The following is a 24,873-nucleotide window of genomic DNA, read 5'->3' on the forward strand; positions in this document are numbered from 1 at the left end:
GTTGTATGGCATGCATTCCCAGGGGTTGTTCAAAGTTTCAATGATTCACACACATCTGTGGGTGGGCAACTGCTGTCGGTGCATGGTGGGCCAATTGTGTCACTGTTTCTCTGTGTCATGATGGATCTCAATTGAGCGGCGGCGGCCGGCCTAAGGGCCGACGCGCAATAGTGCTCGCTGCCGCATGGCCCACCCTCCGGGAGCCAGCAGACAGGAAGCTAGCCAGCCAGAAGGCTGGCGCTCCCCACCCCCAGCTCCCTGTGCACCGGAAGCCCTCCTTCCGGGGAACGACGAGGCCGGGAGTGAGTCGCCCATCTGAAGACCGGCGCTCCCCGCCCAAGGCTCCCCGTGCGCTGGGGGCCCACCCTCAGGGAGCCACCAGGCAGGAAGCTAGCCAGCCGGAAGACTGGCGCTCCTGGCCCGAGGCTCCCTGTGCGCGGAAAGCCCTCCTTCCAGGGAACGACAAGGCTGGGAGTGAGTCGTCGGTCCAAAGACCGGCGCTCCCCGCCCGAGGCTCCCCGTGCGCTAGGGGCCCACCCTCAGGGAGCCACCAGGCAGGAAGCTAGCCAGCCGGAAGACTGGCGCTCCCCGCCCGAGGCTCCCTGTGCGCCAGAAGTCCTCCGTCCGGGGAACGACGAGGTCGGGAATGAGTCGCCGGTCCGAAGACCCCAAAAGACCGGCGCTCCCCGCCCGAGGCTCCCCGTGTGCCGGGGGCCCACCCTCCAGGAGCCAGCAGGCAGGAAGCTAGCCAGCCAGAAGGCTGGCGCTCCCCACCCGCCTCTTCCTTTTAAATTGATAAAATGTTGTGCTAGCCAAGCACTGTAGCCCTAAGCTATACCCTGGCACTGAAAGAGATCATGTCATTAGTATAGAGATCATGTTGTATATAAAGTATTGCCTAATTCTTTTCACTTAAAATATTCAACATTTTACTGCATTACCATATTACCTTTGTAAAGCATTTTTCAGTGGCCATCCCACAGATGTGCTGTCCCATAGATTATTTCCCAACTTGCAACAGCCAGGCAGTTTTTTCTATTTAGTACTATAATGTGCATCTCTTCTTTGCATATAACTTTTTCTTTTTTTTTTGTTTTTTGTTTTTTGTTTCTTTCCAGTACCGGCAATCAAACTCACGATCTTGCGCTTGCCAGGCAGGCGCTGTGCCGCTGAGCTAAATCCCCAGCCCCTGCATATAACTTTTTAATTAATTTTTTTATGACTGTGTTTGCAATACATAATGATTACATGCTTCGTGGAGGGTGGGTACATGTACATAACACATTTTAATACTTGCATATAACTTTGTGTATATTCTCAAGACAGGCTTTTTTTTGACACAAGATCTAGTTATTATTCCAAGCTGGCTTTGAACTCACTCTGTAGCCAGGCTTGCCTGGAGCTCATGGTGATCCTCCTGCCTCAGCCTCCCCAGTCTGGGATTATAGACCTATACTACCACACCCAGCAGGACAGATTTTCTGAAGTAAAAAAAAAAATCTTTTTAATAGTACTGGGGATGGAACCCAAGGCCTCGTGCATACTAGGCAAGTGCTCTACTACTGAGCTACATCCCCATCCCTTTTATTTTAGGACAGTCTATTTAAGTTGCCCAGGCTGACTTCAAATTTGAGATCTTGTCTCAACCTCTCAAATAGTTCAGATTATAAGTGTGCACCACTATATTCAGCTGAAGGAACAATTTTCAAATCAAAACACGGATATTTTAAAATATCTTTTTCCTGGGTAGAGGTTGGTGCTGGGGATTGGACCTAGTGTCTTACGTTTGCTAAGTGCACACCCAACCACTGTGCTCTGCATCAACCCTTAAAGCCTCTTGCTGTGTTTTGCCCAATAGTTCGAAGGATTCGGCCTGTCTCCTCTAACACCAGCAGTATGAAGCTCCCAGTTCCTCTGCACCCTTGCCCTTACTGCACTACATGCTGTGGAACGTGATGATGAATGAGTCGAACATGAAAAGGTCTAGTCATAGGATGAAAGTATAAAATACTGAGAACCATAGGAATTAACATTGTTATTATTTTTGGTGGTGCTGATGCTTGAGCCCAGGGCCTTCACATTGAGTTGCATCCCCAGACTGTATTTTGTTTTGTTTTGTTTTGTTTTTTAAATTTTGAAACGAAGTCTAAGTTGCTGAGTTACCTAGGCTGGGCTCACACTGATCCTCCTGCCTCAGCCTCCCAGAGTGCTGGGAACATAAGCCTGTGTCACCAGGCCTGGCTAAAATATGTATTATTTTACCCTTTCCATGGACTTTTGGGAGAAAGAGTGTTTTTCTGGCTTTTTGATGTTTTATTTTGCATTTCTGCAGGGCTCTGGGTGTGTAGTCATACAAGTCTGTTAGAAGGATTCAGTCACCAGAGGTTTTTTTGTTTAAGCACTGTCCTCACTTGAGTGGTAAAGCCAGTGAAGGTGCTGAGGGACGCTGGAGATACAGATGTGGACTGTCTTTGGCCTCCTGTGGAGGCAGAACATGCACGTAGCTGAATCCCTGAAGTCCTAGCATTGCCCCTTAGCTTAGGCTTGAGACCTTGAGCAAGTGTGGAGAGTGCTAGGCCTTAGGCCTTGCTTTTATTTGTGTGACGAGGGTGAGAAATTTACCTCAGCCTGTTGTCTTGAGAATGAAATGCCATGACATACTTCTCTAGCGGTCATAAAAGAATACCTCACACATGCATGTGTGTTCGCTCTGACTCATCAGCTATATACGTGTTGGGCTGGGGATGTAGCTCAGTGGCACAAGCACCTGCCTGGCAAGCTCAAGGTCCTGAGTTCAATTCCCAGTACCAAAAAACACAAAAACAAAAACAAAAAAAGCTGTATATGTGTTAGCTAGAAGCATTTCTCCTGTGAACTTTTACATGTGAGAAAAACCCAGTAACTTATCTTCTAGCTTATTGAATGGTACTCATGGCTTTATTAGTGTTCATATATGTTTCCTTGTTACAGGTTTTTTTTAAATTTATAATTTAGCCTTTTATTTTAAAACCAAAAACCTGTATATTTTGTTTTATTTTATTTTATTTTTTGTCTTTTGGAGACAAGGTCTCAGTATGCAGTTCAGGCTGGCCTTGAGCTCACTTTGTAGCCCAGGCTGGTCTCAACTCACAACGATCCTCCTGCCTCAGCCTCCTGAGTGCTGGGATTACGGCTGTGTGCCACCACGCCCAGCTCAAAAACCTATTTAAAAAGCAATTTGAAAAGCTCCTTGTAGAAATTCAGAAAATCAAAATAGCAAGTAGAAAATAGGAAACAAAACTGTAGTTTTGCTTGCTTCCTATAGTGAGATTCTGCTTTTAGGTATCTTGTCTTTCACTTCTTTGAGGCTTGGGGGTGGAGGCCAGGGCCCTGCATTACAGGTAGGTGAGTGCTGTGTCAAGCTCTACCCACAGCGGTAGACCTTCCAGTTTTTAAGATAGAGAAGGCATGTATACTGGAAATGATATGTCTTCCAGCCAGCTGGTCTGGTCGATAATACTCCATGGACATGTGTTGTCATCTGTCAGCAGATTGTCCTCCTAGTCATGATTCTAAAATGCTGCCTGTGGTAGGTACATCGCCATTTAACCATTCTGTTGCTCATGTAACCATTCTCCAGCTCATTTGATGTAAACTAGTTGTCGCGGTTTGTGTCTGCATGTCCCCACAAAGCCTCATGCAGTCGTGGGGCGGGCTCCTAGAGTTATGATTGACTCACAGTCCAGTGCTGGGGTTAGGGGTGTGAGTGCTACACCCGCCCTGGGGCTGGAAGCCTGAATTCAGTGTCAGGGAGGGAAAGACTTGCTCTTGCTGCTCCTTCCTTTTTGCTCTTGTTGCTTTTGCTGTTTCCCACCGCCATGAACCGTTGCTCTCTGCCATGTGCCACTCTGCCATGGAGCCAGCTAAGTATGGACTGAAACCTCCACAATCTGTGAGCTAAATAAACCTTTCCCTCTTTAATTTGGGCATTGGGTATTTTCTATCAGCAACGAGAGAAGAGTAACCAAGACACTAGTGTTGTGTCCTTTGTTGTCAAAGTGTGGAACTGCCTGTTTCCTCCCTGCCAGGATACTTTCAAAGTGCACTACGAGAACAACAGCCCCTTCCTGACCATCACCAGCATGACGCGTGTCATCGAGGTCTCGCACTGGGGCAACATCGCCGTGGAGGAGAACGTAGACCTGAAGCACACGGGGGCTGTGCTGAAGGGGCCTTTCTCGCGCTACGACTACCAGAGGCAGCCAGACAGCGGGATCTCCTCCATCCGCTCCTTCAAGGTGGGCCTGGTGGGCTCAGCGTTTCCTCTGCCCTCTTCTTGCTGTCTGAAGCCAGCCAGGTACAGACAGATTTTAGGGACTGACTATAAGTGACGGTGTCAGCACATAGAATCTTTAAAAAAAAAAACAAAACTAGACCATGTTTTTTAAATACTAGTTTTTTTGTTTGGTTTTGCTTTTTGAGACAGTCTCACTTCGTGGTCCAGCCTGGCCTCAAGCTCATGATCTTCCTGTCTCAGCCTCCCCAGTGCTGACATGATAGGCATGCACCACCACCTAGGCCACAGACCATGTTTTTTAAAGAGAATACTATACTAGAAAAAGGAAGATCAGGTGTGGTGGCACACACCTGTAATCCCAGCACTCAGCAGGCTGAGACAGGAGGATCAGTGTGAGTCTGAGGCCAGCCTGAACTGCATAGCAAAACCTTATTTCAAAAAGACAAAAAAAAAAAAAAAAAAAGGAAAGAGAAAGAAAGAAAAAGGAATACCATACTCAGTTTTGTGGGCATTTTTGAGATACTACTTTTTTGTAATTTTTTTAAGAAAACATTTAATCATGCTGCACATGCAGTTTTATATCTTTTTCGTCCTTTCAGTGAAATTTTATAAACATTTTCATGTATTCACATGTCACAGAAAGGCACACCGTGTGAGCAGAGGTAAATTGCAAATTTGGAAGATACTATAATATTACCCTGAAAGGTAGTATTGGGAAAGAATTAAGACATCATATTACAGTGGTTCATGGATGCCCGTGTTTATAATCGCACAGCTCAAACAAGGTAAGTCTTGGATGTGGCCTGTATGTCCATCAACAGATTTCTTAATAGGCTATGCCATAGTACTGAACTATAAAAGAGAAGAAACGTGGCATTCGGAAGAACATGGATGCAGCCTGAGACCATAATGTTAAGGGGAGGAAATCGGACACATGAGCTTTAATATTGTGTGGTTTCTCTTATATGAGAAACAGAAAGTATAAATGAAGAACAAAATAAAAGGTAATAGGACACAGGGAGACAGACTGTGGAAGTAGAAGGGGATTTGGGAATAGGGGGAGAGAGGAGGCTGGGGTGGAGAAGGGAAGTTAAAAAGGACTAAGAGGGATATATGTGTGTGCGGTTCCCCAAGTGGAATGTAATTCCTATGTGTTGTGAACGTATAGTAATAAAAATAACAGAAGAAAAGAATACCTGGTGGAGAAATCCCTTTCATAAGCCCTACCACTTCTGATGTCACTTTTGTCTTTAGTTCTCTCTTTGCGAAATAGCTTGCAGTGTGATTTTTATCTTGGTGTGAAATCTGCAGTATTTGCAGTGGTATTGTTTAGAAGATTTGTCACTTACCAACCTTGACTGAGAATTAGATGTGATTCTAGAAATTCCGAGGCTTTGCTGTTGGGCTGCTTGCTCAAAGTTGGGAACTGTGGGGTTGGGTGGTGACGAGGACCTGGGTGCATGCAGTTTCAGTTGTACCTGAGCTGGCTGGGTCCCAGCAGGCTCCCCGAGCTCATGGGGTCCCCATCTCTGCAGACCATCCTCCCTGCGGCCGCCCAGGATGTCTATTACCGGGATGAGATCGGCAACGTCTCCACCAGCCACCTCCTGATCTTGGATGACTCCGTGGAGATGGAGATCCGGCCCCGCTTCCCCCTGTTCGGCGGGTGGAAGACACACTACATCGTAGGCTACAACCTGCCCAGCTACGAGTACCTCTACAATCTGGGTGAGTCTCCAGATGCCCGGGGTGCAAGAGCAAGGCACAGGCTGACTCTGTCCTTTTTTTAAACCTTTGTCTTTAACTTGTTACAGTTAAAATTGTTTTTCTTTTTTTTTTTAACAATAAGTTCTTCTTGAATATTCTCTTGTCATTTTTAGGAAGGCTGAGGTATCAGGAAAACTTACGTGGCTAGGTACAGATTAGTATTCTGAAAGTAATACCTATAAATGGTAACTAGTTAAAGTAGTATGGTAAAAAATCCTCTTCACACCTGAGTTCTCATCAAGTGGAGCTGCTTAAATTCTTTTAAGGGATTTTTTTCTGCTTCTTTTTTTCCCCTCTAAAAAGAATTTTTTTTTTTGCTGGGCATGGTGGCACACACCTGTAATCCCAGAACTCAGGAGGCTGAGGCAGGAGGATTGTTGTGAGTTTGAGACCAGCCTGGGCTACAAAGTCACTTCTGATGTCACTTTTGTCTTTAGTTCTCTCTTTGTGAAATAGCTTGCAGTGTGATTTTTATCTTGAGACTGGAGCTCAAGGCAGCCTGAACTGCACAGCGAGACCCTGTCTCAAAAAGACCCAAAAAAAAAAAAATTTTTTTTTTTTAAGACATGGTCTTGCTACATAGTTCAAGCTGGCCTCTAACTCACTTATGTAGACCAGGCTGATCTCACATTCAAAGAGATCCTCCGGCCTCTGCCTCCCAAGTGCTAGGATTACAAGCATGTACCACCACACCTGGCCTTTCAAGTGGTTTTTAATTTGAGGGTTTCTTTTTTCTTTTCTTTTTTTTTTTTTTTTAACTGGTGCTGGTGCTGGAGATGGAACCCAGGCCCTTGCATATGTTAGGCAAACGCTCTACCACTGAGCCCCACTTTAATTTGAGATATTGAAAAAATATAGAAAGATTGAGAGGATAATGAAAAAACACTTTCATAAAGCAGCTAGAAAAACATCATGATACAGATGTAGATATAGACACAGATACTTGTTTTTTTTCACTATGTAGCCCAGGCTGGCCTCAAAAGTTTGGTGATCCTCCTACCTCAGCCTCCTAATGCTGGGATGACAGGTGTATGCCACCGTGCCTATTCTACCTTTAAAAAAATTTTTTTTTAACCTCACTAAACAAATAGGGCATAGCTCAGTGAATTGTCAAAAGAGGACTACTTTATAACCACCACCCAGATCAAGAAATGAAAATTCATCAAGCAGCCATGGTACGAGCCCCCATAGTCAGTCCGGGGTAGGAGGATGGCTGGAGCTCAGAAATTTGAAACCTACTTGGGCAGCATAGCAAACCCCATCTTGAAAGAAAGGGAAAAAAATTAAAATTTGCCTGCTACTCAGAGTATTTCTTCCTTTTCCATAAAGAAATCAACATGCTGACTTTTAGTAGTCACTTTTTTTTTTGTATTTTCTTCATAGTTGTAACCCTAAGCGTCTCTAGATAACTATTCAGTTTTGCCCTCTTACAAGTACTCATCTGAAGTCTATTTTATCTGTTAGTGTTCGCCGATGTTTTCTTTCCAGTTCATTCGCTGAAGCCCTTGAGGCACCTGCAGTGAACCCACAATCTATGTTCCACCAGTTGTGCCCCTGTCTCCTGCAAACTGGCGGCTGGCCCTGTGCCTTGTTAGGTTCAGGCCCCTCCCCTTAGCAGACTGGAGGTGATGATTCATCTTCCTCCTGGAAGGTTGGTGCTGTGGTTGTGAGGCAAACAGAAGCCCAGGCTGGATTTAAACTTCTGTGTAGCCCAGGGCGATGTCAAGTTAGCGATCTTCCTCTCTCAGCCTCCTGAACCCGAGGGTTGCTGGTGTGCACCATCATGCCCGGCTGCACTCCCGTCCCGTGTTTCCTTTTGTAACGCTCAATTCCTAGATACCATAGGTTGCCGGGTACAGCACATCGCTGCTCTGTCTCTAGCATTTCATTTTTTCATCTGTTAGGCAGAATTTAGTCAGAGTCACTTCCTCCGCTCGCCTACTTGGAGTCCCAGGTGTGCAGAGCAAGAATCAGCTGACAGGAGGAGGGGCTTAGTGTGCCCCCCCTCCCCACTTCCTTCTTAAGCAGTTGCTGAAAGGGACTCTTCATTAATGCCCTTACTGGAACTTAGCTTGGCAGCACCTGCCCTGGCTGTTGGTTGTGCTTTTTGAGCTTGTAGTTCTGAACCTCTCTGAGGCTTTTTTCCTTTGGAGAGCCCTATTATTTCTGTGTTGGAGCTTTTCCTGTCTTTACTGTTTGGCCTGTTCTCTTGAGTCTTTTCTTTCTTTAAAATTCTTCTTCTCCCTTTCTCTTTACTATAGGGCATTATGTGGGGTTTTTTTTTTTGGTTTTTCTGGTTTTTTTCCGGTACGGGGAACTGAACTCACGACCTTGCGCTTGCCAGGCAGGCGCTTTTGCCGCTGAGCTAAATCCCCAGCCCCTTAGGGCATTATGTGTTTATTCATGCTTTATTCCATCTACTTTACCCTTCATTTTTAAGATGATTCTTTTACTTCTGAGCTTTTTTCCTAATTTCTATCATTTTTCTAATTCTCATTTATATTTTTTCATGCCTTTTGTTATTTCCCTTATCTTTAGCCTGTTTTGGGCAGTAACAGCAGTTTGTTTTCTGTTTTTGGTAGCAAAGTTTTATAAAGGTAGGAAAAGAAACAGTCTCTGCAGAACAAGTTTGGGCCCCGTAAAAGTAGGAAAAGAAGCGCACTGTGGTGTGAGGGTGGGCCACCGTGCCAGGGAGGACGCAGTGGCCAGCAGCAGCAGTTTGGTGGCTTGGTGGGTGTCTCCCGTGGTGTGCTTCCGTTTTCTCTAGGGATGTTTTCTGTTGCTGGCGTCTTCCTGTACAACTTCTCCGTGTCAGGCCCGTCTACGCTTCTCGCTGGTTTTCGTGTGGTCGTTAGGCAGAGGCTGGCTCAGGACACCCTTGTAACTGCAGAGCGCTGTTGTTGCGGGGTGGTGTTCAGCGACCCGAGGCTCCTCCTGAGCTCTCCTGGGCTGGCTTTCCCTGTCTCTTGGCCCTGTTGTACTCCATCTTGGTTCTGCTCGACTGTTTGTCCAGGCGTAGGTCACGGTCCCTGAAGGACCATGTGGCAGGCCCTAGAGCACCCAGAGCTGCAGCCTCCTGCTCTCGGGGCACCTGCTGTCCTTGGGGCTATACCGAGTCCCCTGGGGCCTCCCTGCTTCCCTCTGGTAGCCGCTGGTGCCATGTGGGTCTTGTGCCTGGCATTGTCCCCTACCCTGCCTGGGATGGGGGTTTTTGGAAACCCCTGTGGCCCAGTTTGGTTGTCATGTGGTGCATGGGGCCTTGGCTTTGCTGTCAGTCACTCCATCAGGAGAGGAGCCAGACCTGTGTCCCCACGGCATCTCCTGCCCTCTAGCTGGAGGTGGCCTCTCTCCTCCCTCTCATGTACACTGGGGGTTTGGAGGGGGTTGCTGGGATTAGAACTCGGGCCTTGCCATGCCAGGTAAGTGCTGTCCTGCCGAGCTCCGTGTCTCCTCTGTTGTCCTGTCTGGTGTTTATGTCCCTGCCTCGTCTGCTTGGCCCTGCAGGTGACCAGTACGCACTGAAGATGCGGTTTGTGGACCACGTGTTTGATGAGCAAGTGATTGATTCCCTGACGGTGAAGATCATCCTGCCTGAAGGCGCCAAGTGAGTGGCTGTTCTTGTGCCCCCAGGGGAACCCGTGTTCTGGGGGCGCAGAGCAGGTCCTCACTGAACACTTGGCCTGAGAAACTGGCAGGGAGCTTTCTGACTGCGGTTTAAAAGGAAGTTAGACTCAAAGGAGGGCCTGGGGACCAAGTGCCAAGTCTTTCAGCGGTGGTGCCCTCGTGTGATGGTATAGTTTCTGTGCCAGACCAGTGCGCTGGCACCTGAGGCTGTGGTGCATCAGGGTGGAGCACGGATCCAGACAGACAGCTGGACCTGGCCACATGAGCAGAGCGTGGAGAATAGTGCACCACGCCCACATTTCTCTGTGCCAGGAGCCCTGGCTCACAGGGAAGGAGCTCAGAGTATGTGCCAGGGTCCGTGTTTGCAAGCTGGCCTGCCTGGCATTCTCAGCAGAGGGCGTTATGGCGAGGGTAGCAACCTGTTATCCACTGATGACGTGTTGAGGAGCCAGGCTTTGGAAAGGGGCCCAGAATTGTGCTGGAGTCCCATCTGGCGGGTTGGATGAGCAACGTAGGCAACTGCCCACCGTCTCTGTGCCTTTGCTCTACATCTCCTGGCCCATCTGGCCTCTGGCGTTCCGTATCCACGCTGCTCCCCAGGATGAGAGGCACCTGGAGTGTCCTTCCTGTGGACAGTGTCCTGTGGGGCAGGCCGTGTTGCTTAACGGGGGGAGGGACAGGAGCCCGGGCAGAGGACAGCAGTGTGCAGCCACCAGCCCTATGCGGTGGTGCAGTTCACAGGAGGAAGCAGAGCCCGTGGGGGGCACCTGAGTGACCAAAGACTCGATGTAGAGCATGTTGGGGGGGGCTGTGTCGCCTGTGCCCCCAGGGCGTGCAGCTGGCACCTGGGGCCGTGGGGGGACTTGGATCTGCTGACGTCCGCTCCCCAGGCTCCCTGACGGTGCCCAGCCGTCTGGCGGAGCAGGGGAGGTGGGGAGCGCGGTGACTCCAGTGGCCCAGCCACATCCTGTCTGTTCGTGTCCAGGAACATCCAGGTCAACAGCCCCTATGAGATCACGCGGGCCCCAGATGAGCTGCATTACACCTACCTGGACACCTTCGGCCGCCCGGTGATAGTGGCCTACAAGAGGAACCTGGTGGAGCAGCACATCCAGGACATCGTGGTGAGTGGCGCCCCCTGGCGTCCTCGCGCTGGGCTCCCTAGTCCTGCAGCCCAGCGCCCTCTGACTCCTGCTCTCCTCAGGTGCACTACACCTTCAACAAGGTGCTCATGCTGCAGGAGCCCCTGCTGGTGGTGGCCGCCTTCTACATCCTCTTCTTCACCGTCATCATCTATGTGCGCCTGGACTTCTCCATCACCAAGGTACCACCGCCCAGCGAAGTCTGTGCCCTCTGTGGTGGGTTCAGCAGCCTGGCCTGAGCACGCCGGGGCCAGACCCTGTCACCTGAGAGCCTCCCAGCCAGGGCCTCTGCCCATTCCTTCCCGGATGCTGTGATCGCCAGACACCCCGTGAAGTCCCTGCTTCCTGCCCGGCCTGGTTCGGGGTGCTTGGGTGAGGTGGGGAAATGTCTGGCTGACCTGGAACTGGGGCACCGCCTGCTGACCAGCCAGGCCACACCACCCACAGGGCATCTTCAGTCCTCTGGTGTCTGCTCTATCCCTTCATTTCCTGTCCTTCCGCACCATTACTGTTTACAAGTGCGTCCAGTCCCGGGCACCGGCAGTGGGCACTCAGAATAGTGGGCATGGCAGGAGGCTGCCGCTGGTGCTTGAGTCCTGGGGCATCAGCCTGGCACTACTGTGCTCTTGTTGGTAGCGGTGGGTGCAGGGCAGCTTCCCAAGGAGTGATGGGCAGAATGGTGGGAGAGACCTGCAGCTGCAGGGGCTGTGGTGGGACCTGCGGTGGCATCAGGGTGCCCCACTGCGCAGTGGGCAAGGCTGCCTGGGGCAGGTGCCAGCTGAACTTGTCCTGTGTGTAAAGGAATCATCCCCATTTGTGAAGACTTCGTTTCACTGATTTTATATTCTTTGTGTGTTAGAGAGAGAGACAGACAGGGTCTCACTATGTAATTTAGACTGGTCCTAAACTCACTGTGTAGTCCAGGCTGGCCTCAAAGTCACAGCGATCCTCCTGCCTTTGCCTCCCCGGTGCTGGGATTACAGGCATGTGCCACCACACCAGGCTGTTTCATTGATTTATTTTTCTTTTTTTTTTCCTTTTTTGAGACAAGATTTCGCTGTGCAGTTCGGGCTGGCCTTGAGCTCAATTTGTAGCCCAGGCTGGCCTCGAACTCACAACGATCTCCTGCCTCAGCCTGGAGAGTGCTGGGATTACAGGCCTAGGCTACAATGCCCAACATCATTGATTTTTACATTTGTTTTGTTTCACTGATTTTAAAAACTTTGAAAGAACAATGAAAACGTATTTTTATTTAATATAATCATTTACTATAGCTTTGCTGAATGACTTGATAAGTTGCAACCATACCCCTTATCCTGGAACCTTTAAACGTGTATATGATACCAAAGGTCTCACACAATCACAGCACAGTGACTAAATTTTGGAAATACGTTACTAAAATGGCACCTGTGGGACAGACTGTCCCAAGGATGTGTTCTGTGCCAGTGTGTTCTGTATTTTCGTGGACGTTGAGGTGCGTCCCCAGAACTTTCTATTTTTTTACTTTGAGATAGGGTCAGTTTGCCCAGGCTTGTCTCAAACTTGGAATTCTCCTGCCTTGGCCTCCGAGATTGCTGGGATTCCACGCATGCAACACTACACCAGGCTCTCGTAGCAGTTATTTCCATTGTCAGAATTCAGTGGAGGAGCGGGGTTGCATCGATTGTCAGGTCTCTGTGCCCTCCTGTTCCTGTATTGGGAGCAGTTGCTCAGCATGTCTCAGACTTTACTGAGCCTGGCGTTTGAGGGGTGCAGACAAGCTGTGTGGAATGTGCTTTAGCTCAGGTGAGTGGTGTTTCTTCCTGATGAAATCGACCAGGACACTGCAAAGTGATGCCAGGGTGTCATGGCAGGAGGGAGCTGATGCTGGTGGGTCCACCTTGGTGACGTTGACTTTTCTCCCTGCTTAAGCTGGGGCCTGTTTGGTGTCTTCACTGTAAAGTTAGTCTTTTCTCTTTGCGGTTGGTATGGATTTGAGGCTGTTCAAGAGGTGACCAAGATACACAGTGAATGTCTGGGAAGTACATATTACAGTAAAAGACACACGGCCATGAATCCCCCCAACACCCTCTCACTTCCAGCGCACTGATCCCATCGCTCTTGCCGCTTTCCTCCTTCCTGAGTGCCTGGGTGAGGCATGATCAGAAACATGGTGAATGTGGCTGCCGAGTGCCACCCAGCGGAAAGGGAGGCTTGTAAACACGTGGAGCTGTGTCCTTGCCCCCTTTTCAGCGGGCCTGGCACCTGTGACTTCTGACTCTTCCCCAGCGTCAAAATGACTCTGAAAGGGAAATGTTTTGAGTCAGTTCAGGACATTAAGGCAGCCTTGATGACTCAACTAAATATTCTCACGGAAGAACTTCCTGAATTGGTTCAGAAAGCGGCAAGGGCGAGAGCAGTGGATCGGCGTGTGCGAAGTGAGGGTGCATGTCTTCAGGGGGATTCCTGGTGGTATCTTTTACGGTAATAAATGTTAAAAAACTCTTCACTGTATTTTTCAACTTGCTGAGTATGAATATTACTGATCAATAGTATATTATTGATTGTTGTCTTAGTCTGCTTAGTGTGACGGTCGTTACTGATCTGGCTCCCTTTACATCACTAGCTGGCTTTCTGCTGCAGGGGAAAGGCTTCTCCTTGGCTGGTTAACTGCATATGTGGTACTGTCCGCTGATGCTGTTGGTTTGGGTGTTCCTGTCACCTCAGGTTTGACTGTCTTTCACATTTCCTTTTTCTGTTTTGTTTTCTGAGCACTTCTTTACTTTCAGGACAACAGCCTGTTCCAGTGTGTCTTGCTCTCCTCGCCCAGGAGCCCCAGTTGCTTGGTGGGGCCCTCTGTATGGCGTCTGTGAGCTGGGGTGATCATTGTTGGCAAGGTGATCCTTGCGTCTAGGACCTTTCAGCAGGCAGCTGGGAAGAAATTCTGTAATAGAGTTAATACCGGCCCCTCCCATGCGTCCGGCGCCCTGGGATCTTGCTCATCTTCCTTATTCCTTTTGAGTCCAACAACTGGAGTAGATTCATTCGCTGTGTCTGCACACGCAGCAGTTACACAACTGCCCCCACCGCACAGCAGCAAACCCAACAGTGACCTGTGGCACTGGCCAGCTGGTCTGCAGTTCTTGCGTCCGTACAGTGTTGTGATGGCGCTGCGGCCCCACAGGACCTGGATTGGCTCCTACTGTCTTCCCGTGTTGTTCATTTGAAGGGTTCGGTTCTCTTTTTGGTTCGTGTTTTTTTGAGACAGTTGCTATGTAGTGCAGGCTGACCTTGAACTTGGTAATGTAGCCCAGGCTGGCCTCAACTCAATGATCCTCTTGCCTCAGCCTTGTGAGTGCTGGGATCACAGACATGTACCACCACGCCCAGCAGGTTCATTTATTTTTTATTTATTTATTTATTTATTTTTTGGTTTTTTTCCGGTACCGGGAACCGAACTCACGACCTTGCGCTTGCCAGGCAGGCGCTTTTGCCGCTGAGCTAAACCCCCAGCCCCCAGGTTCATTTATTTATGTTTGAATTTTATTCCGGTTTCCATTCCATTATTAATATTTAATTTTGATTATGAATTCACAGGTTTAAATGTAAAACTTACAGGTGGTGCAGTTTATTGCATTCTTTTTCACCCCTACTCTTGGGGGGATCAATTTCATCAGTCAGTGGTGTTCTTGATTTAAAAAGAAATAGCATATTTTGTTCCGCCTTTTCATTTGGGAAGTCTCTCCTGAGAACGCCCCACCCCCACCCCTGGCTGGTAGCTGCCTCTCGGCGGCTCCCTGTGCTGGGCACGGCAGGGCCGAGGTTTCCTCGCCGGTTCGTTCTTGTGTACTCGTCGCCGTACTGCAGAGCTTTGATGATTTCTTGGGGACACAGTAGTTGGGAGCTGGCTGACAGCGTGCATACCAGAGTGAGCCTGTGAGCTGCAGTTAGGAGTGGTGTGGACATGGGGCAGGGTGGGCTGGCATGATTCCCCCTTGACGTCTGTCCCGTGGGCCTGACTAATGAATGTCGGCTTCAGCGTCACGGCCCTTGGCTTGTCTGTTGCTGAGTCTGGTCCTGCGTGCTGGGAGGGTTTGGTTCCCCACCCACCCGAGAAGGGGACCTCCTGTTAGGGTGGCTCATAGTGATGGCTGTCTTTGGGGGGGTTGGGGCATCGTGGGTGCCGATCTGACGTCAGCTGTGTGTCTTTGTTCTCCAGGATCCAGCTGCGGAGGCCAGGATGAAGGTGGCCTGCATCACCGAGCAGGTCTTGACCCTGGTCAATAAGAGGATAGGCCTCTACCGCCACTTCGACGAGACCATAAATCGGTACAAGCAGTCCCGGGACATGTCCACCCTCAACAGTGGCAAGAAGAGCCTGGAGACGGAGCACAAAGCCCTGACCGGCGAGATTGCGCTGCTGCAGTCCAGGCTGAAGACCGAAGGCTCCGACCTGTGCGACAGAGTAAGTGGCTGGCATGCGGTCCTTCCCAGCTGCGTTGGTGCTGCTGGCGAGGGTGGCACCCTGCTCCTCTGTTCGGGTGGGGCGGGGGGCTCCCCTGCTCGCAGGTCCTGTGTGGCCCACCCTGGGCTCGTGTGGGGCCCGCCTTCGTGGCACAAGTGTGTTGGGGTCTGGGAGGGTTGAGCTGGGGAAGCCGTTTGCCCGGCCGGAGCTGCGTCCGCATGGCTGGCGTGGAGGGCAGCTCCTCGCTCCCTGCATGCAGGCTGTACCGGCCAGGGCGGGAAGAACCCAGACGCAGCCATCTTGGCTTCAGATCTAGGCTCCAGTTCCAGCCGTGTGAGCCTGGGCAGGTGCCTCACTTCTGTGCCCCCACCTGCTGCCCGTCTCTGTGCAGCACCTGCCGCTGCTGGCACAGTTTCTTCACGTGCTTGCATGTTCACTATGTGCCGGCTTCACGAGGACCTCGTCCTCACGTCCTTCCTGCTGGCTCCTGGGCCGGGGCTTGTGCCCAAGCTGTGCCTGCTTGCTGAACGCTGAATGAATGTGACCACACAGGGAACAGCCTGGCACACCCTGAACCATGGGTCTCTTGCCTGCCTGGATCCAGGGATCTCACTGGGCAGGCGGCAGGGAGGGGCAGAGCATTCACGTACCGTGCATGCCAGCGTGGCTCCTGGTGACTGCACGCTTCTGCACAGAGCCCCACAGTGCTGCCTTCGGGGAGGCTCGGGGTCCTGCAGGGAGCGCCTGTTGGGTGAGGGCGTGAGGGACGTTTTCTGGGTGGTGGTGCTGGCAGGGCCCAGGCGAGTGTGGTGGGCTGGGTGGGGGCAAGGGCGCACTCAGGCCCCGCCCTGCCTTGCCAGGTGAGCGAGATGCAGAAGCTGGACGCGCAGGTGAAGGAGCTGGTGCTGAAGGCGGCGGTGGAGGCCGAGCGGCTGGTGGCCGGCAAGCTAAAGAAGGACACATACCTGGAGAACGAGAAGCTGATCTCGGCCAAGCGCCAGGAACTGGTCACCAAGATCGACCACATCCTCGATGCCTTGTAACTGGCGGGGCACATGGCGCGGGCCCGTGGGGAGTTGAGCACTGAGGCGCAGGGGCTGCGTGTGTGAGATTTGCAAAACCGGAGGAGCCGGCCCTGCCCCGTGGGGAGGCGCGAAGCTGGCTCCTCCCTCTGCCCTGAGTCTTTCTTTTTTTAAAAGTCTTTATCCCATTAAAACCCAAACCTTTTTGCGTTCTGAACAAAGACTTTCGATTGGCACTGTTCTGTTCCGGTGCTTGGGTGTGTTTTCAGTGGAAGCCCCTGCCTTTCTACCTTTTGATTCCTGATGTTTGGTTCTCTGGTGAGGATGTGTTTTTTTAAAACCGTGTATGACTAAGTGGAAATAAAGCAGAGACTGTGAACTTCCCCGCGGTTCTGTCGGAAATCACTTGCAACTTAACCTTGGGGACAGCACTGGAATCAAGGGCTTTTAACTCAGTGGCTCCCCTGGGCCCATTTGCAAGGCAGGTATTCAGATTTTATATGTTAGAACACTGGCGTATTAATTTCTTTTTTATCAGTGTATCTTTGCAATGCAGAATCACATTCATCTTGGGGCACGGTATACATCATGGCGTCTTGGTTGTTCTTATGTCCCTTGGTACCCTGAAGTCACGTAGCACCAGAACACACTCAGAACCTATGTGGTCACAGGTCACAGTGGCCTCTCGTCCTGTGCCTGTGTCCGTCTCCTGCTTCGCATGAAGTAGGCAGTGAGGGGCAAAGCAAGGTGGCTCTCGAAGGGGACAGGCATTCAGGGCACTGAGGACAGATCCAGCTCCTGACCAACTCCGTGGCATGTGCGGGAGACACTGACCCATCCGTTGCGGGGAGGCAGGACGGGGCTGCCACAAGTGCCAAGGCCCTGTGGAGGCCAGGGCTTGGGATATGGAGGGGACCCGTGGAATAAGCTGGAGAGTATGCAACACGGGGCTGCATGGTGGGACAAGCCCAAGAGGTGGCTTTCAGGGAAACCTTACAATCAAGGGGAGCCCAAACATGGGAGACACGCTTATGTCTGTGTTCTGGCTGAAGGTCGGTGTGATGCAGGCGGGATTAGAAGGGCCCACAGCACTTGCATTCCCTGAGGTGCTCCTCCATCTGCACCAGTCACCCGGTCAGCCTTCCGGACCTCAGACTCGGTCAGGTCCCCCCACACCTCTGCCCTCCTGGCCGCTCTCCACCTCACTTCACTCAGTGCCTGTGACTCCTGCCCTGGTGCCCGAGCCTGCAGGTTTTGCCCACTGTGCCCGTCCTTTCATCTGCACTTGTTGCGAGTCACGTGTGGCACCCGGGGCTGTGGAGTGCAGGGGGAACAGCTGGCACAGCTCAGGTGCAGGCTGAGAGCTGCTGCCACCACCTGCCTACTCTGGGCAGGCTTTGCAGGACTGGGCGTTGAACCCAGGGCCTTTGCACTGAGATTTAAATTTAAAAATTTAAAAAATTCATATACCCAAAGAGTGGACATCTGAGATAAATACACACTTCAGATGAAGAAATACAAATGGCAATAAACATATGAGAAAATGTTCAACATTGTTGGTCAGTCAAGAAATGCAAGTTAAAACAACACTGAGATTCTATCTCACTCCAGAAAGAATGGCTATCATCAAGAAATCAACCAAGGGCCAGGGATATAGCTCAGCGGCATAAGTGCCTGCCTGGCAAGCACAAGATCCTGAATTTGGTTCCTGGTATCAAAAAAAAATTTGCAAAAACCAAGAAATCAACCAATAACAAATGCTAGAGGGGCTGTGGGGGGAAAGGAACCCTTCTCCACTGTTGGTGGGAGTGTAGACTGGTGCAACCACTGTGGAAATCAATGTGGAGATTCCTCAGTAAACTAGGATTAGAGGTCCCATTTGACCCAGCTATTCCCCTTCTGGGTATTTTTCCAGAAGAATTTAAAGCATCATACCACAGGGATGTATGTACACTCATGTTTATAGCAGCACAATTTGTCATAGCTAAAGCTTGGAAACAACCCAAATGCCCATCAACTAAGGAATTAATAAAGGAAGATGTATTTTTATACAATGGTGTATTACTCAGCTATAAAGAAAGATAAACTTGAGGCTCTTACAAGTAAGTGGATGCAACTAGAGACCATACTCATAAGTGAAATAAATCAGACCCGCATATGTAAACACTGTATTGTCTCCCTAGTGTAAGAACCTCAAACAGTAAAATCTGAAAAGTACAATAGATACTATGAAAGGGAAAGAAACTGTTCAGAAGGCAAGAACAACTGGGATAGGGGAAAAGAAGGGAGAGAATACACACACACACACACACACACACACACACGATAGATAAGATAATTGTACTACTAATTCTATTGGTTTATTGAAAGGAACAGTTAATGCCTGATTTGATCAGTTTTGCATGCCTGTATCTGGTAATCTTAACTATGAAGATAACTATGCAATATGACAACCATTACTAATTTCCTGTCATCTTGTTTTGAAATTGTGTCATTTTTATTTTATTTTTTAAAATTCTCTTTAAAAAATAATGTGTCGATGGTTGAGCCATCAGCAGATGCTGCCAGAAGGCCAAGCAAGAGGAAGGCAGCGATGCCCGGGCTCCGAGCGGGTTCACAGAAACACCCACCCACAGCGAGGCCAGGGCCGTGCTCCCCGTGCGTCGGAGCCGGGCTGAACGGGGCTCCCACTGCACCCAGGGATGTGTCAGAAGCAGGCTGTAGGGCTCCTAGAGCTGATCTAGGATGGGGACAACCCAGGGCTTCCGCGAACAGGGAAGTCGGATTCTACGGTGGGGGCGACCCAGGGCGTCCCGCGGCTGTCGATTTCAGAGCATCGGTTTCCTCGAGTGTCAACTGCAGCAGCGCTGTCATCTGCCCGAGGACGGCTGTGAGTTGTCCCCGAGTAATAAAAGCCAAGTGGCACAGCAAGTGCTCGCCACCCGGCGACGGCACCGCTGCTCCGGTCCCAGCGCCCTGGTCCCAGGGGTGCTGGCAGGGCGGGGCTGCGTGATCTTCGGCATTCCCGGGTAATCCAGCCTCTGGGGCCTGGGGGGGGGGGCTCGCTCCTTTGGGAGCTGCTGAGCCCCCACCCTTGGGTGCGCCCAGCCTCCTCGCCGGACGCACAGGAAACCTTGCTCACTTCTTAGAGCGAAGCCAGAAAACTGAGCACTGCGCGCGGACCGCGCTAGGCGAGGGCGCCCTCTGCTGGGCCGGCGGCTGCTTGCAGGCCTGAAGACGAGCTGCGCGTGCGTGCTGGTGTCCCTATAAATTCCACTGGCAGCTCGCTAGGGGGCGCCAGCCCAGGATGGCGAGTACGCAGGCGCAGAAGGCTGGTTCGGGCTAGAGGATTCGCGCACGCGCAAGGCTGCCTCGCCTTAAAGACCCCTGGGGCCCGGCCTTCCCAGGAAGCCAATGGCTGGGGCGCCACCTAGCGTTGCAAACCAGGATCAATCGCCCCTTCCCCGACCGGAACTGGATCTGGGGTCCGCAGGGGCGCAGTTGCGGGCTGATGAGGGTCCATGGGTGAGAGCTGGGTTTGCAGATGCCTCGCCTGGACCATGGGGCCAACTAGGCTTGCCGGGCAGGTGGTCCCCACACCTTCCTGGGCGGGACCATGCGGAGGCACCTGCAACCCCCCCAGCCCCGCCCCACCCTGGGCTGACCCTGGCCTCCTTGGCTGTCGGAGGCCCGGCGTCTCGGGCTGTGAGCAGCCTTGCACTTGCCCGGCCCCTGATTTCCGCAGTAGTAAACAGAGCCTCAGTTTCCCCCTTGTAAATCTCAGAGCGGGGGTGAAGCGGGGCCCTGGTGCAAAGCTTTGGCCCGGGCCCGGCCTCCCTGGGCGCAAGGTGGTATGCCCAGGCACCTGGCACCTGTCCTCTGGCTTTGGACGCAGCGCACCCTGCCTCTGTGGCCCGCACAAAGTGAGGAGGGGCCCTCTCCCCCCTGCACTGTCTAGGTCCCCAGAGTGGCCGGGTCCATGCAGCCCCGCTACGCGCGGGTCCCCAGTGGCCTGGGCCTGGCCTTCTCCTCAGCTGCAGTCCTGAGATGTCCCTGCAGCCATGGGTTGGGTGTCGGGGCCCCAGCCCTGGCAGGTGCCTGCCGCCCGGCCCCTGACTCAGAGAGGGGAAAACAGGGCTGAAGAAGGGCTGGGTGTCACTCTCTGCCTCCATTTGTCTTGGAGGTGACATGGGAGAAAACCCCACAGGAGCAGGGCACCCTCACAGTTTCACCACAAGTATCCTGGCCGGGTGTCTGGTGCCGAGCTGATAGTGCAGGCCCCGGCCGCAGCTCTGCCGGAAACCCGTGCTGCCAGCGGTTGGGGGCCACAGGCTCAGACAGGAAGCGCCCCCAAGTGTACCCCAGGGCCCGTGTCCTCCACAGAGGCTGCTGACTTGGACCAGGCCGGGCGCCATCTTGAAGCTGGCCTTGGGCCTGGGCTGGCGTGGCCTGAGGTCTGGCGACTGCGCTGTCTCCTGGGAGGACAGGCTTGGGAGGTGGCAGAGGGGAAGAGGACCTCCAGCTGGGCCAGGCTTGAGCCCAGAGCTGAACGTGGGCTGTGTGCTGCCATGGCTGCGCCCCGCATGGTGCCCCAGCCCAACCTCAGAGTCTCAGCGCACTGTGCCAGGCCCAGAACCAACCACAGCGTGCAGAGAGGGGGCATCGCAGTGGGGTCCTCAGAAGGGCAGATGAAATTGGAGCCGTGCGAACCTCAGGGGCTGAAGGGTTTGTGAGTGGGGCTGATGGCAAGGGAGACCCCGAGTCCAGGTTCCCCTCTGACTTCCGCTCAAAAGACAGAATCCAGAGAAATCATCTTAGGACAGCGTCCCTGTCTGCTTCTGCTGCTGTAACAGAAGACCACAGGCTGGTGGCTTAGCCACAGCTTCTGGAGACCGAGAAGCCCAGGCCAGGGCGTGGCACGTTGTGTCTGGCGAGGTCTTGCTTCCTGGCTTGCAGATGTCGCCTTCAGCTGCATGCTCACAAGCCGGGAAGGTGAGGGGCCTTCTGAGGTGCTTTCGTAAGGTCACTCGCTTCACTCACGAGAAGATCGCCTCCCAGGGCCCTGAGCTTGGGGGCTGGGCTTCTACACAGGAATCAAGGTGGGGTGGGGACACAGACATTCAGGTGACAGGCGTGGGAAAGGTGGAATCCATCAAACTGCCCGGGGAAGGGAAGCCAGGAACAGTAATGGGGTGCGGTACCGGGAAGAAGTGGCCAATCAGGAGCCCAGGTGAGGCAGAGGGGTGGGATCGAGGACTCAAGGTGAAGGCACCCAGGTGGCCCGACCCTGGCAGCGCCTGGCACTGCCCCGGAAGTGGAGGGTTTGGTTGCCTCGTGCACTCTGCAGTTCCCAAGATCATTTCCCACATGTCTTCACCCTGTGCCAGGCACTGAGCTAGGCCCCAGGGGTCTAAGAAAGAAAGTCATTCCAGAGAGACCGAGCTGCGTGGGGCAGCGTGTGAATGGATCTGGTCCAGAGGCACCCTGGCATCGCAGAGTGTCCTGTGAGCCCCTGCATCCCGCTGGCCTTCCTGCGCCACCCCAGCCCAACCCCTGGGACTCAGGACCTCCAGCTCCAAGTCAGGCTCCACCACGTGCCTCCTGCAGCTCTGGCTGCCTCGGTGCCCTGGTGGCCCTGGGTTGCCCCAGCCTGAGTGTCACGGTGCAGTCACACCCATGCCGGGCCTTGGACTGCTGCCCACCCCCTTGAGACTTGTGGCTTATTTCTCCTCTCTCTCTCTGTCCGTCTCACTTTTTGGTACTGGGGATTGAAACTAGGGCTTTCTTGCTGAGCAGAATCCCCAGCTTTTCTAATTTTAATTTTTTATTTTGGTGGGGTTCTTGAGACAGGCTCATGCTGTGTGGTACAGGCTGGCCTCGAACTCCCTATGTAGTCCAGGATGGCCTCAGACTCAAGGTGATCCTCCTGTCTCAGCTTCCCAAGCGCTGGGATGACAGGTGTGCACCACCTTGCCTAGCTTTTTTATTTTGACACGGGATCTCGCTCAGTCGCTCAGTTGCCCATGCAGGGCTTGAACCCGCGATCTTCCTGCGTCAGCTCCCTAGAGCACAGGGGTTACAGGCCCATGTCACACCTGGCCTGACGCTTCTCCCCGAACCTCGCGCTGCTTGTCTGGAGGAGGGAGGCCGTGATGACGCGACTGATGAGCTCTGTCACTCACACTGCGCCCACCCGCGCAGCTTGAAGAGCGGGAGGCTTTTCCATCGCAGCTCTGGGGACACGCTGAGCAGAGCTAGCCTGAGGCGCGTCCCCCGCGTCCCTGTGCTCCTCGGTGCTCTTGGCAGATGGCGTCTCAGCGTGCCCAGTGTGGCGAGGCCCTGGGCCTGGGCCCTGATGGCGACTTCTCGCGGGGTGCCAGTCTCACTGTGCAGTGACAGGTGTCCCAGGACCTCCTGGCCCTGATGCCTGGCAGGGTGCGTCCCGGGCAGCCCCGGGGGTGGGTGGGAGGAGGGGGCGTTGGCTCGTGCCCTCCCCAGCCCCCGTTTCCACTGGCGCTCCGGGGTCTCCTTGCCACCGTGTCCGTGAGGGCTGGGCGCGGGGCTGAGGCGTGGGTCCTTCCCGAGCTGGCGGCCCTCTGTCCCTTCTCCGCACCTGCGTCGGGCACAGAAAGCGGCTCCCACGCCCAGGGTCACACAGTCCTGCTGGACAGCCCGCGTGTGCAGACTTCACAGGGCACTGGGTCCTCCCAGCCTGAGGTCGGGAGCGGGCACTGTCCCACCCGCAGGGCACCCTGGGGATGGCAGAAGTGGCACTAAGTCCTTGTGAGTCCAGAACCACCAGGCAGGTCCGGCTCTCTTCCCGCGTGGCAGCCTGATCCCCTCCCACAGGTGTCTGTTTGCAGTCCAGGCTCTGGTGGGTGCTGGGAGCCAGAGCGGGCGCCCCGGGGGCCCCTTTGAACATGACTGGGACAGAGAGGGGCAACTTGGAGTCTGTGCTCATCCAGGGCAAAGGAGAGGGAGAAGTGCTGTGTGTTCCTGCCAGTGTGCCGTGTGTGTCTGTGTCCGCACACCTGTGTGTGTGCCTGTGGTGAGAGACACCTGGGGCAGCCAGAACAGGTGGGCTCAGACTCACTTAGGACGGGACTCTGGTCCTGCCCGCCGGTGAGGCGAGTCACCTAACACTTCTGTTTTTTGCAGCAGTGTGGATGGAACCAGGACCTTCACGCTGACCTACATCCCCAATCCTTTTTGATTTTGAGGCAGGGTCTCACTACATTGCTAAATTGCCCAGGTTGAGCTTGAACTTGAGACCCTCCTGCCTCAGCCTCCCAGAGCGTTGGGATTATAGATGTGTGACAGCACCCCCAGGTCAGTCACGTCTTCCCGCCTGTGCCCCCATTCTAACAACAGACCACGCTGCGCTAGTGTGGTGAGGGCGGCCCCCGGCACAGTGTCTGTATGACACAGCAGTAAGCATTCATGTGTGTCTGTGTGGTTGGAGGACTTCGGGGCCCCTTAGGGTTTGGGAATGGCAAGTGTTGACGCGGGTCTGAGTCCCACCACAGTGTGACTGTCCTATGCTTGTGGGGACGGGGACGCTGCCCGCCTGGTCTGAGCATGCGCAGTGGCCCAGCCAGTGCGTGCAGGGCCCTAGTCTTGGCTTTCTCTCCGCTGCTGTTGATACAGGGCTTGAAGGTGGGTGCTTTATAAAGCAGAGAGGTTTCTGTGGCCTGTGATTCTGGTGGCTGAAGGGTCTGAAGAGCATGGCCAGGGTTGTGTTACAAGGTGGCAGAGACGGGGCTGGGGATTTAGCTCAGTGGCACGGCGCCTGCCTGGCAAGCGCAAGGTCGTGAGTTCGATTCCTGGTACCGGAAAAAAAAAAAAAAACCAAGAACCAAAAAAAAAAAACAAAACCCAAACCAAAACAACAAGGTGGCAGAGACGTGGAAAGGCAGTGGCCGCATGCAGAAGGGTGGCCTCGTGCCATAACATTCTGGTCTCCAAAGTCACCCGGTGACTCCCGACCCCTCCCATTCCCTGCGCGGCTCCCCCACCCGGGGGCGGGGGCTGGGCACCGTCACCGCCCACTTGGCCCCGCCTCTTAAAGGCCCCACCCCTCAACACTGCCACGCTGGGAACCAAGGGTCTAACGCAGGAAGGCTGGGGGACTGAAACCAGAGGCCCGTGTGACAGATGGGACTGGTGACCCAGTGGACGTGGCAGACCTGGTGCTTGAGTGAGCCAGGTCTTGCGCTGAGCACTTCAGTGTTCGTTTTTCTACTTTGGTCTTTTCTTCGTGTTGGGGGACCGCCCCCGTCCCCGCCGCACCTCCCCCTGTGTCCCAACCCCCACTCCGGGGCTCTGCCCTGGGAGGGCCCTCCCGGGTGGGTACCATCCACAGAAGCGTGTGCCTTGGGAAACGTGCAGTGTGTCTGTGTGTGTATGCTGGGTCCATTTGGCAAAGAGCACACTCTTGTTTGTTTTGAGACAGGGTCTTGCTGTATAGCCCAGGCTGGTCTTGAACTCATGACATCCTCCTGCCTCAGCCTCCTGAATGCTGAGATGACAGGTGTGCACCACCACGCCCGACTGTCCACATCCACCTTTGGACTGGATGGGTTGAGGTCAGTGGGGCTT

At 53.1% G+C, this 24,873-nt stretch overlaps 1 protein-coding gene across 1 annotated transcript in view; it reads left to right on the forward strand.

The window, feature by feature from the left end:
* Rpn1 (ribophorin I) overlaps positions 1 to 16,658 on the forward strand; it is a 26,700-nt gene extending 10,042 nt beyond the window's left edge. Inside the window, exons 4-10 of the mRNA XM_005387036.2 lie at positions 4,068 to 4,277; positions 5,812 to 6,004; positions 9,548 to 9,647; positions 10,653 to 10,791; positions 10,872 to 10,991; positions 15,008 to 15,253; positions 16,114 to 16,658. Coding sequence (XP_005387093.1) covers positions 4,068 to 4,277; positions 5,812 to 6,004; positions 9,548 to 9,647; positions 10,653 to 10,791; positions 10,872 to 10,991; positions 15,008 to 15,253; positions 16,114 to 16,296 — 1,191 coding nt within the window. The 3' untranslated portion in view covers positions 16,297 to 16,658. The remainder of the gene's footprint in view (positions 1 to 4,067; positions 4,278 to 5,811; positions 6,005 to 9,547; positions 9,648 to 10,652; positions 10,792 to 10,871; positions 10,992 to 15,007; positions 15,254 to 16,113) is intronic.
* The last annotated feature ends 8,215 nt before the right edge of the window (positions 16,659 to 24,873 follow it).

Source organism: Chinchilla lanigera, unplaced genomic scaffold (assembly GCF_000276665.1).
Source record: "Chinchilla lanigera isolate Chin_1 unplaced genomic scaffold, ChiLan1.0 scaffold00028, whole genome shotgun sequence".
Classification (NCBI taxonomy): Eukaryota; Metazoa; Chordata; class Mammalia; order Rodentia; family Chinchillidae; genus Chinchilla; species Chinchilla lanigera.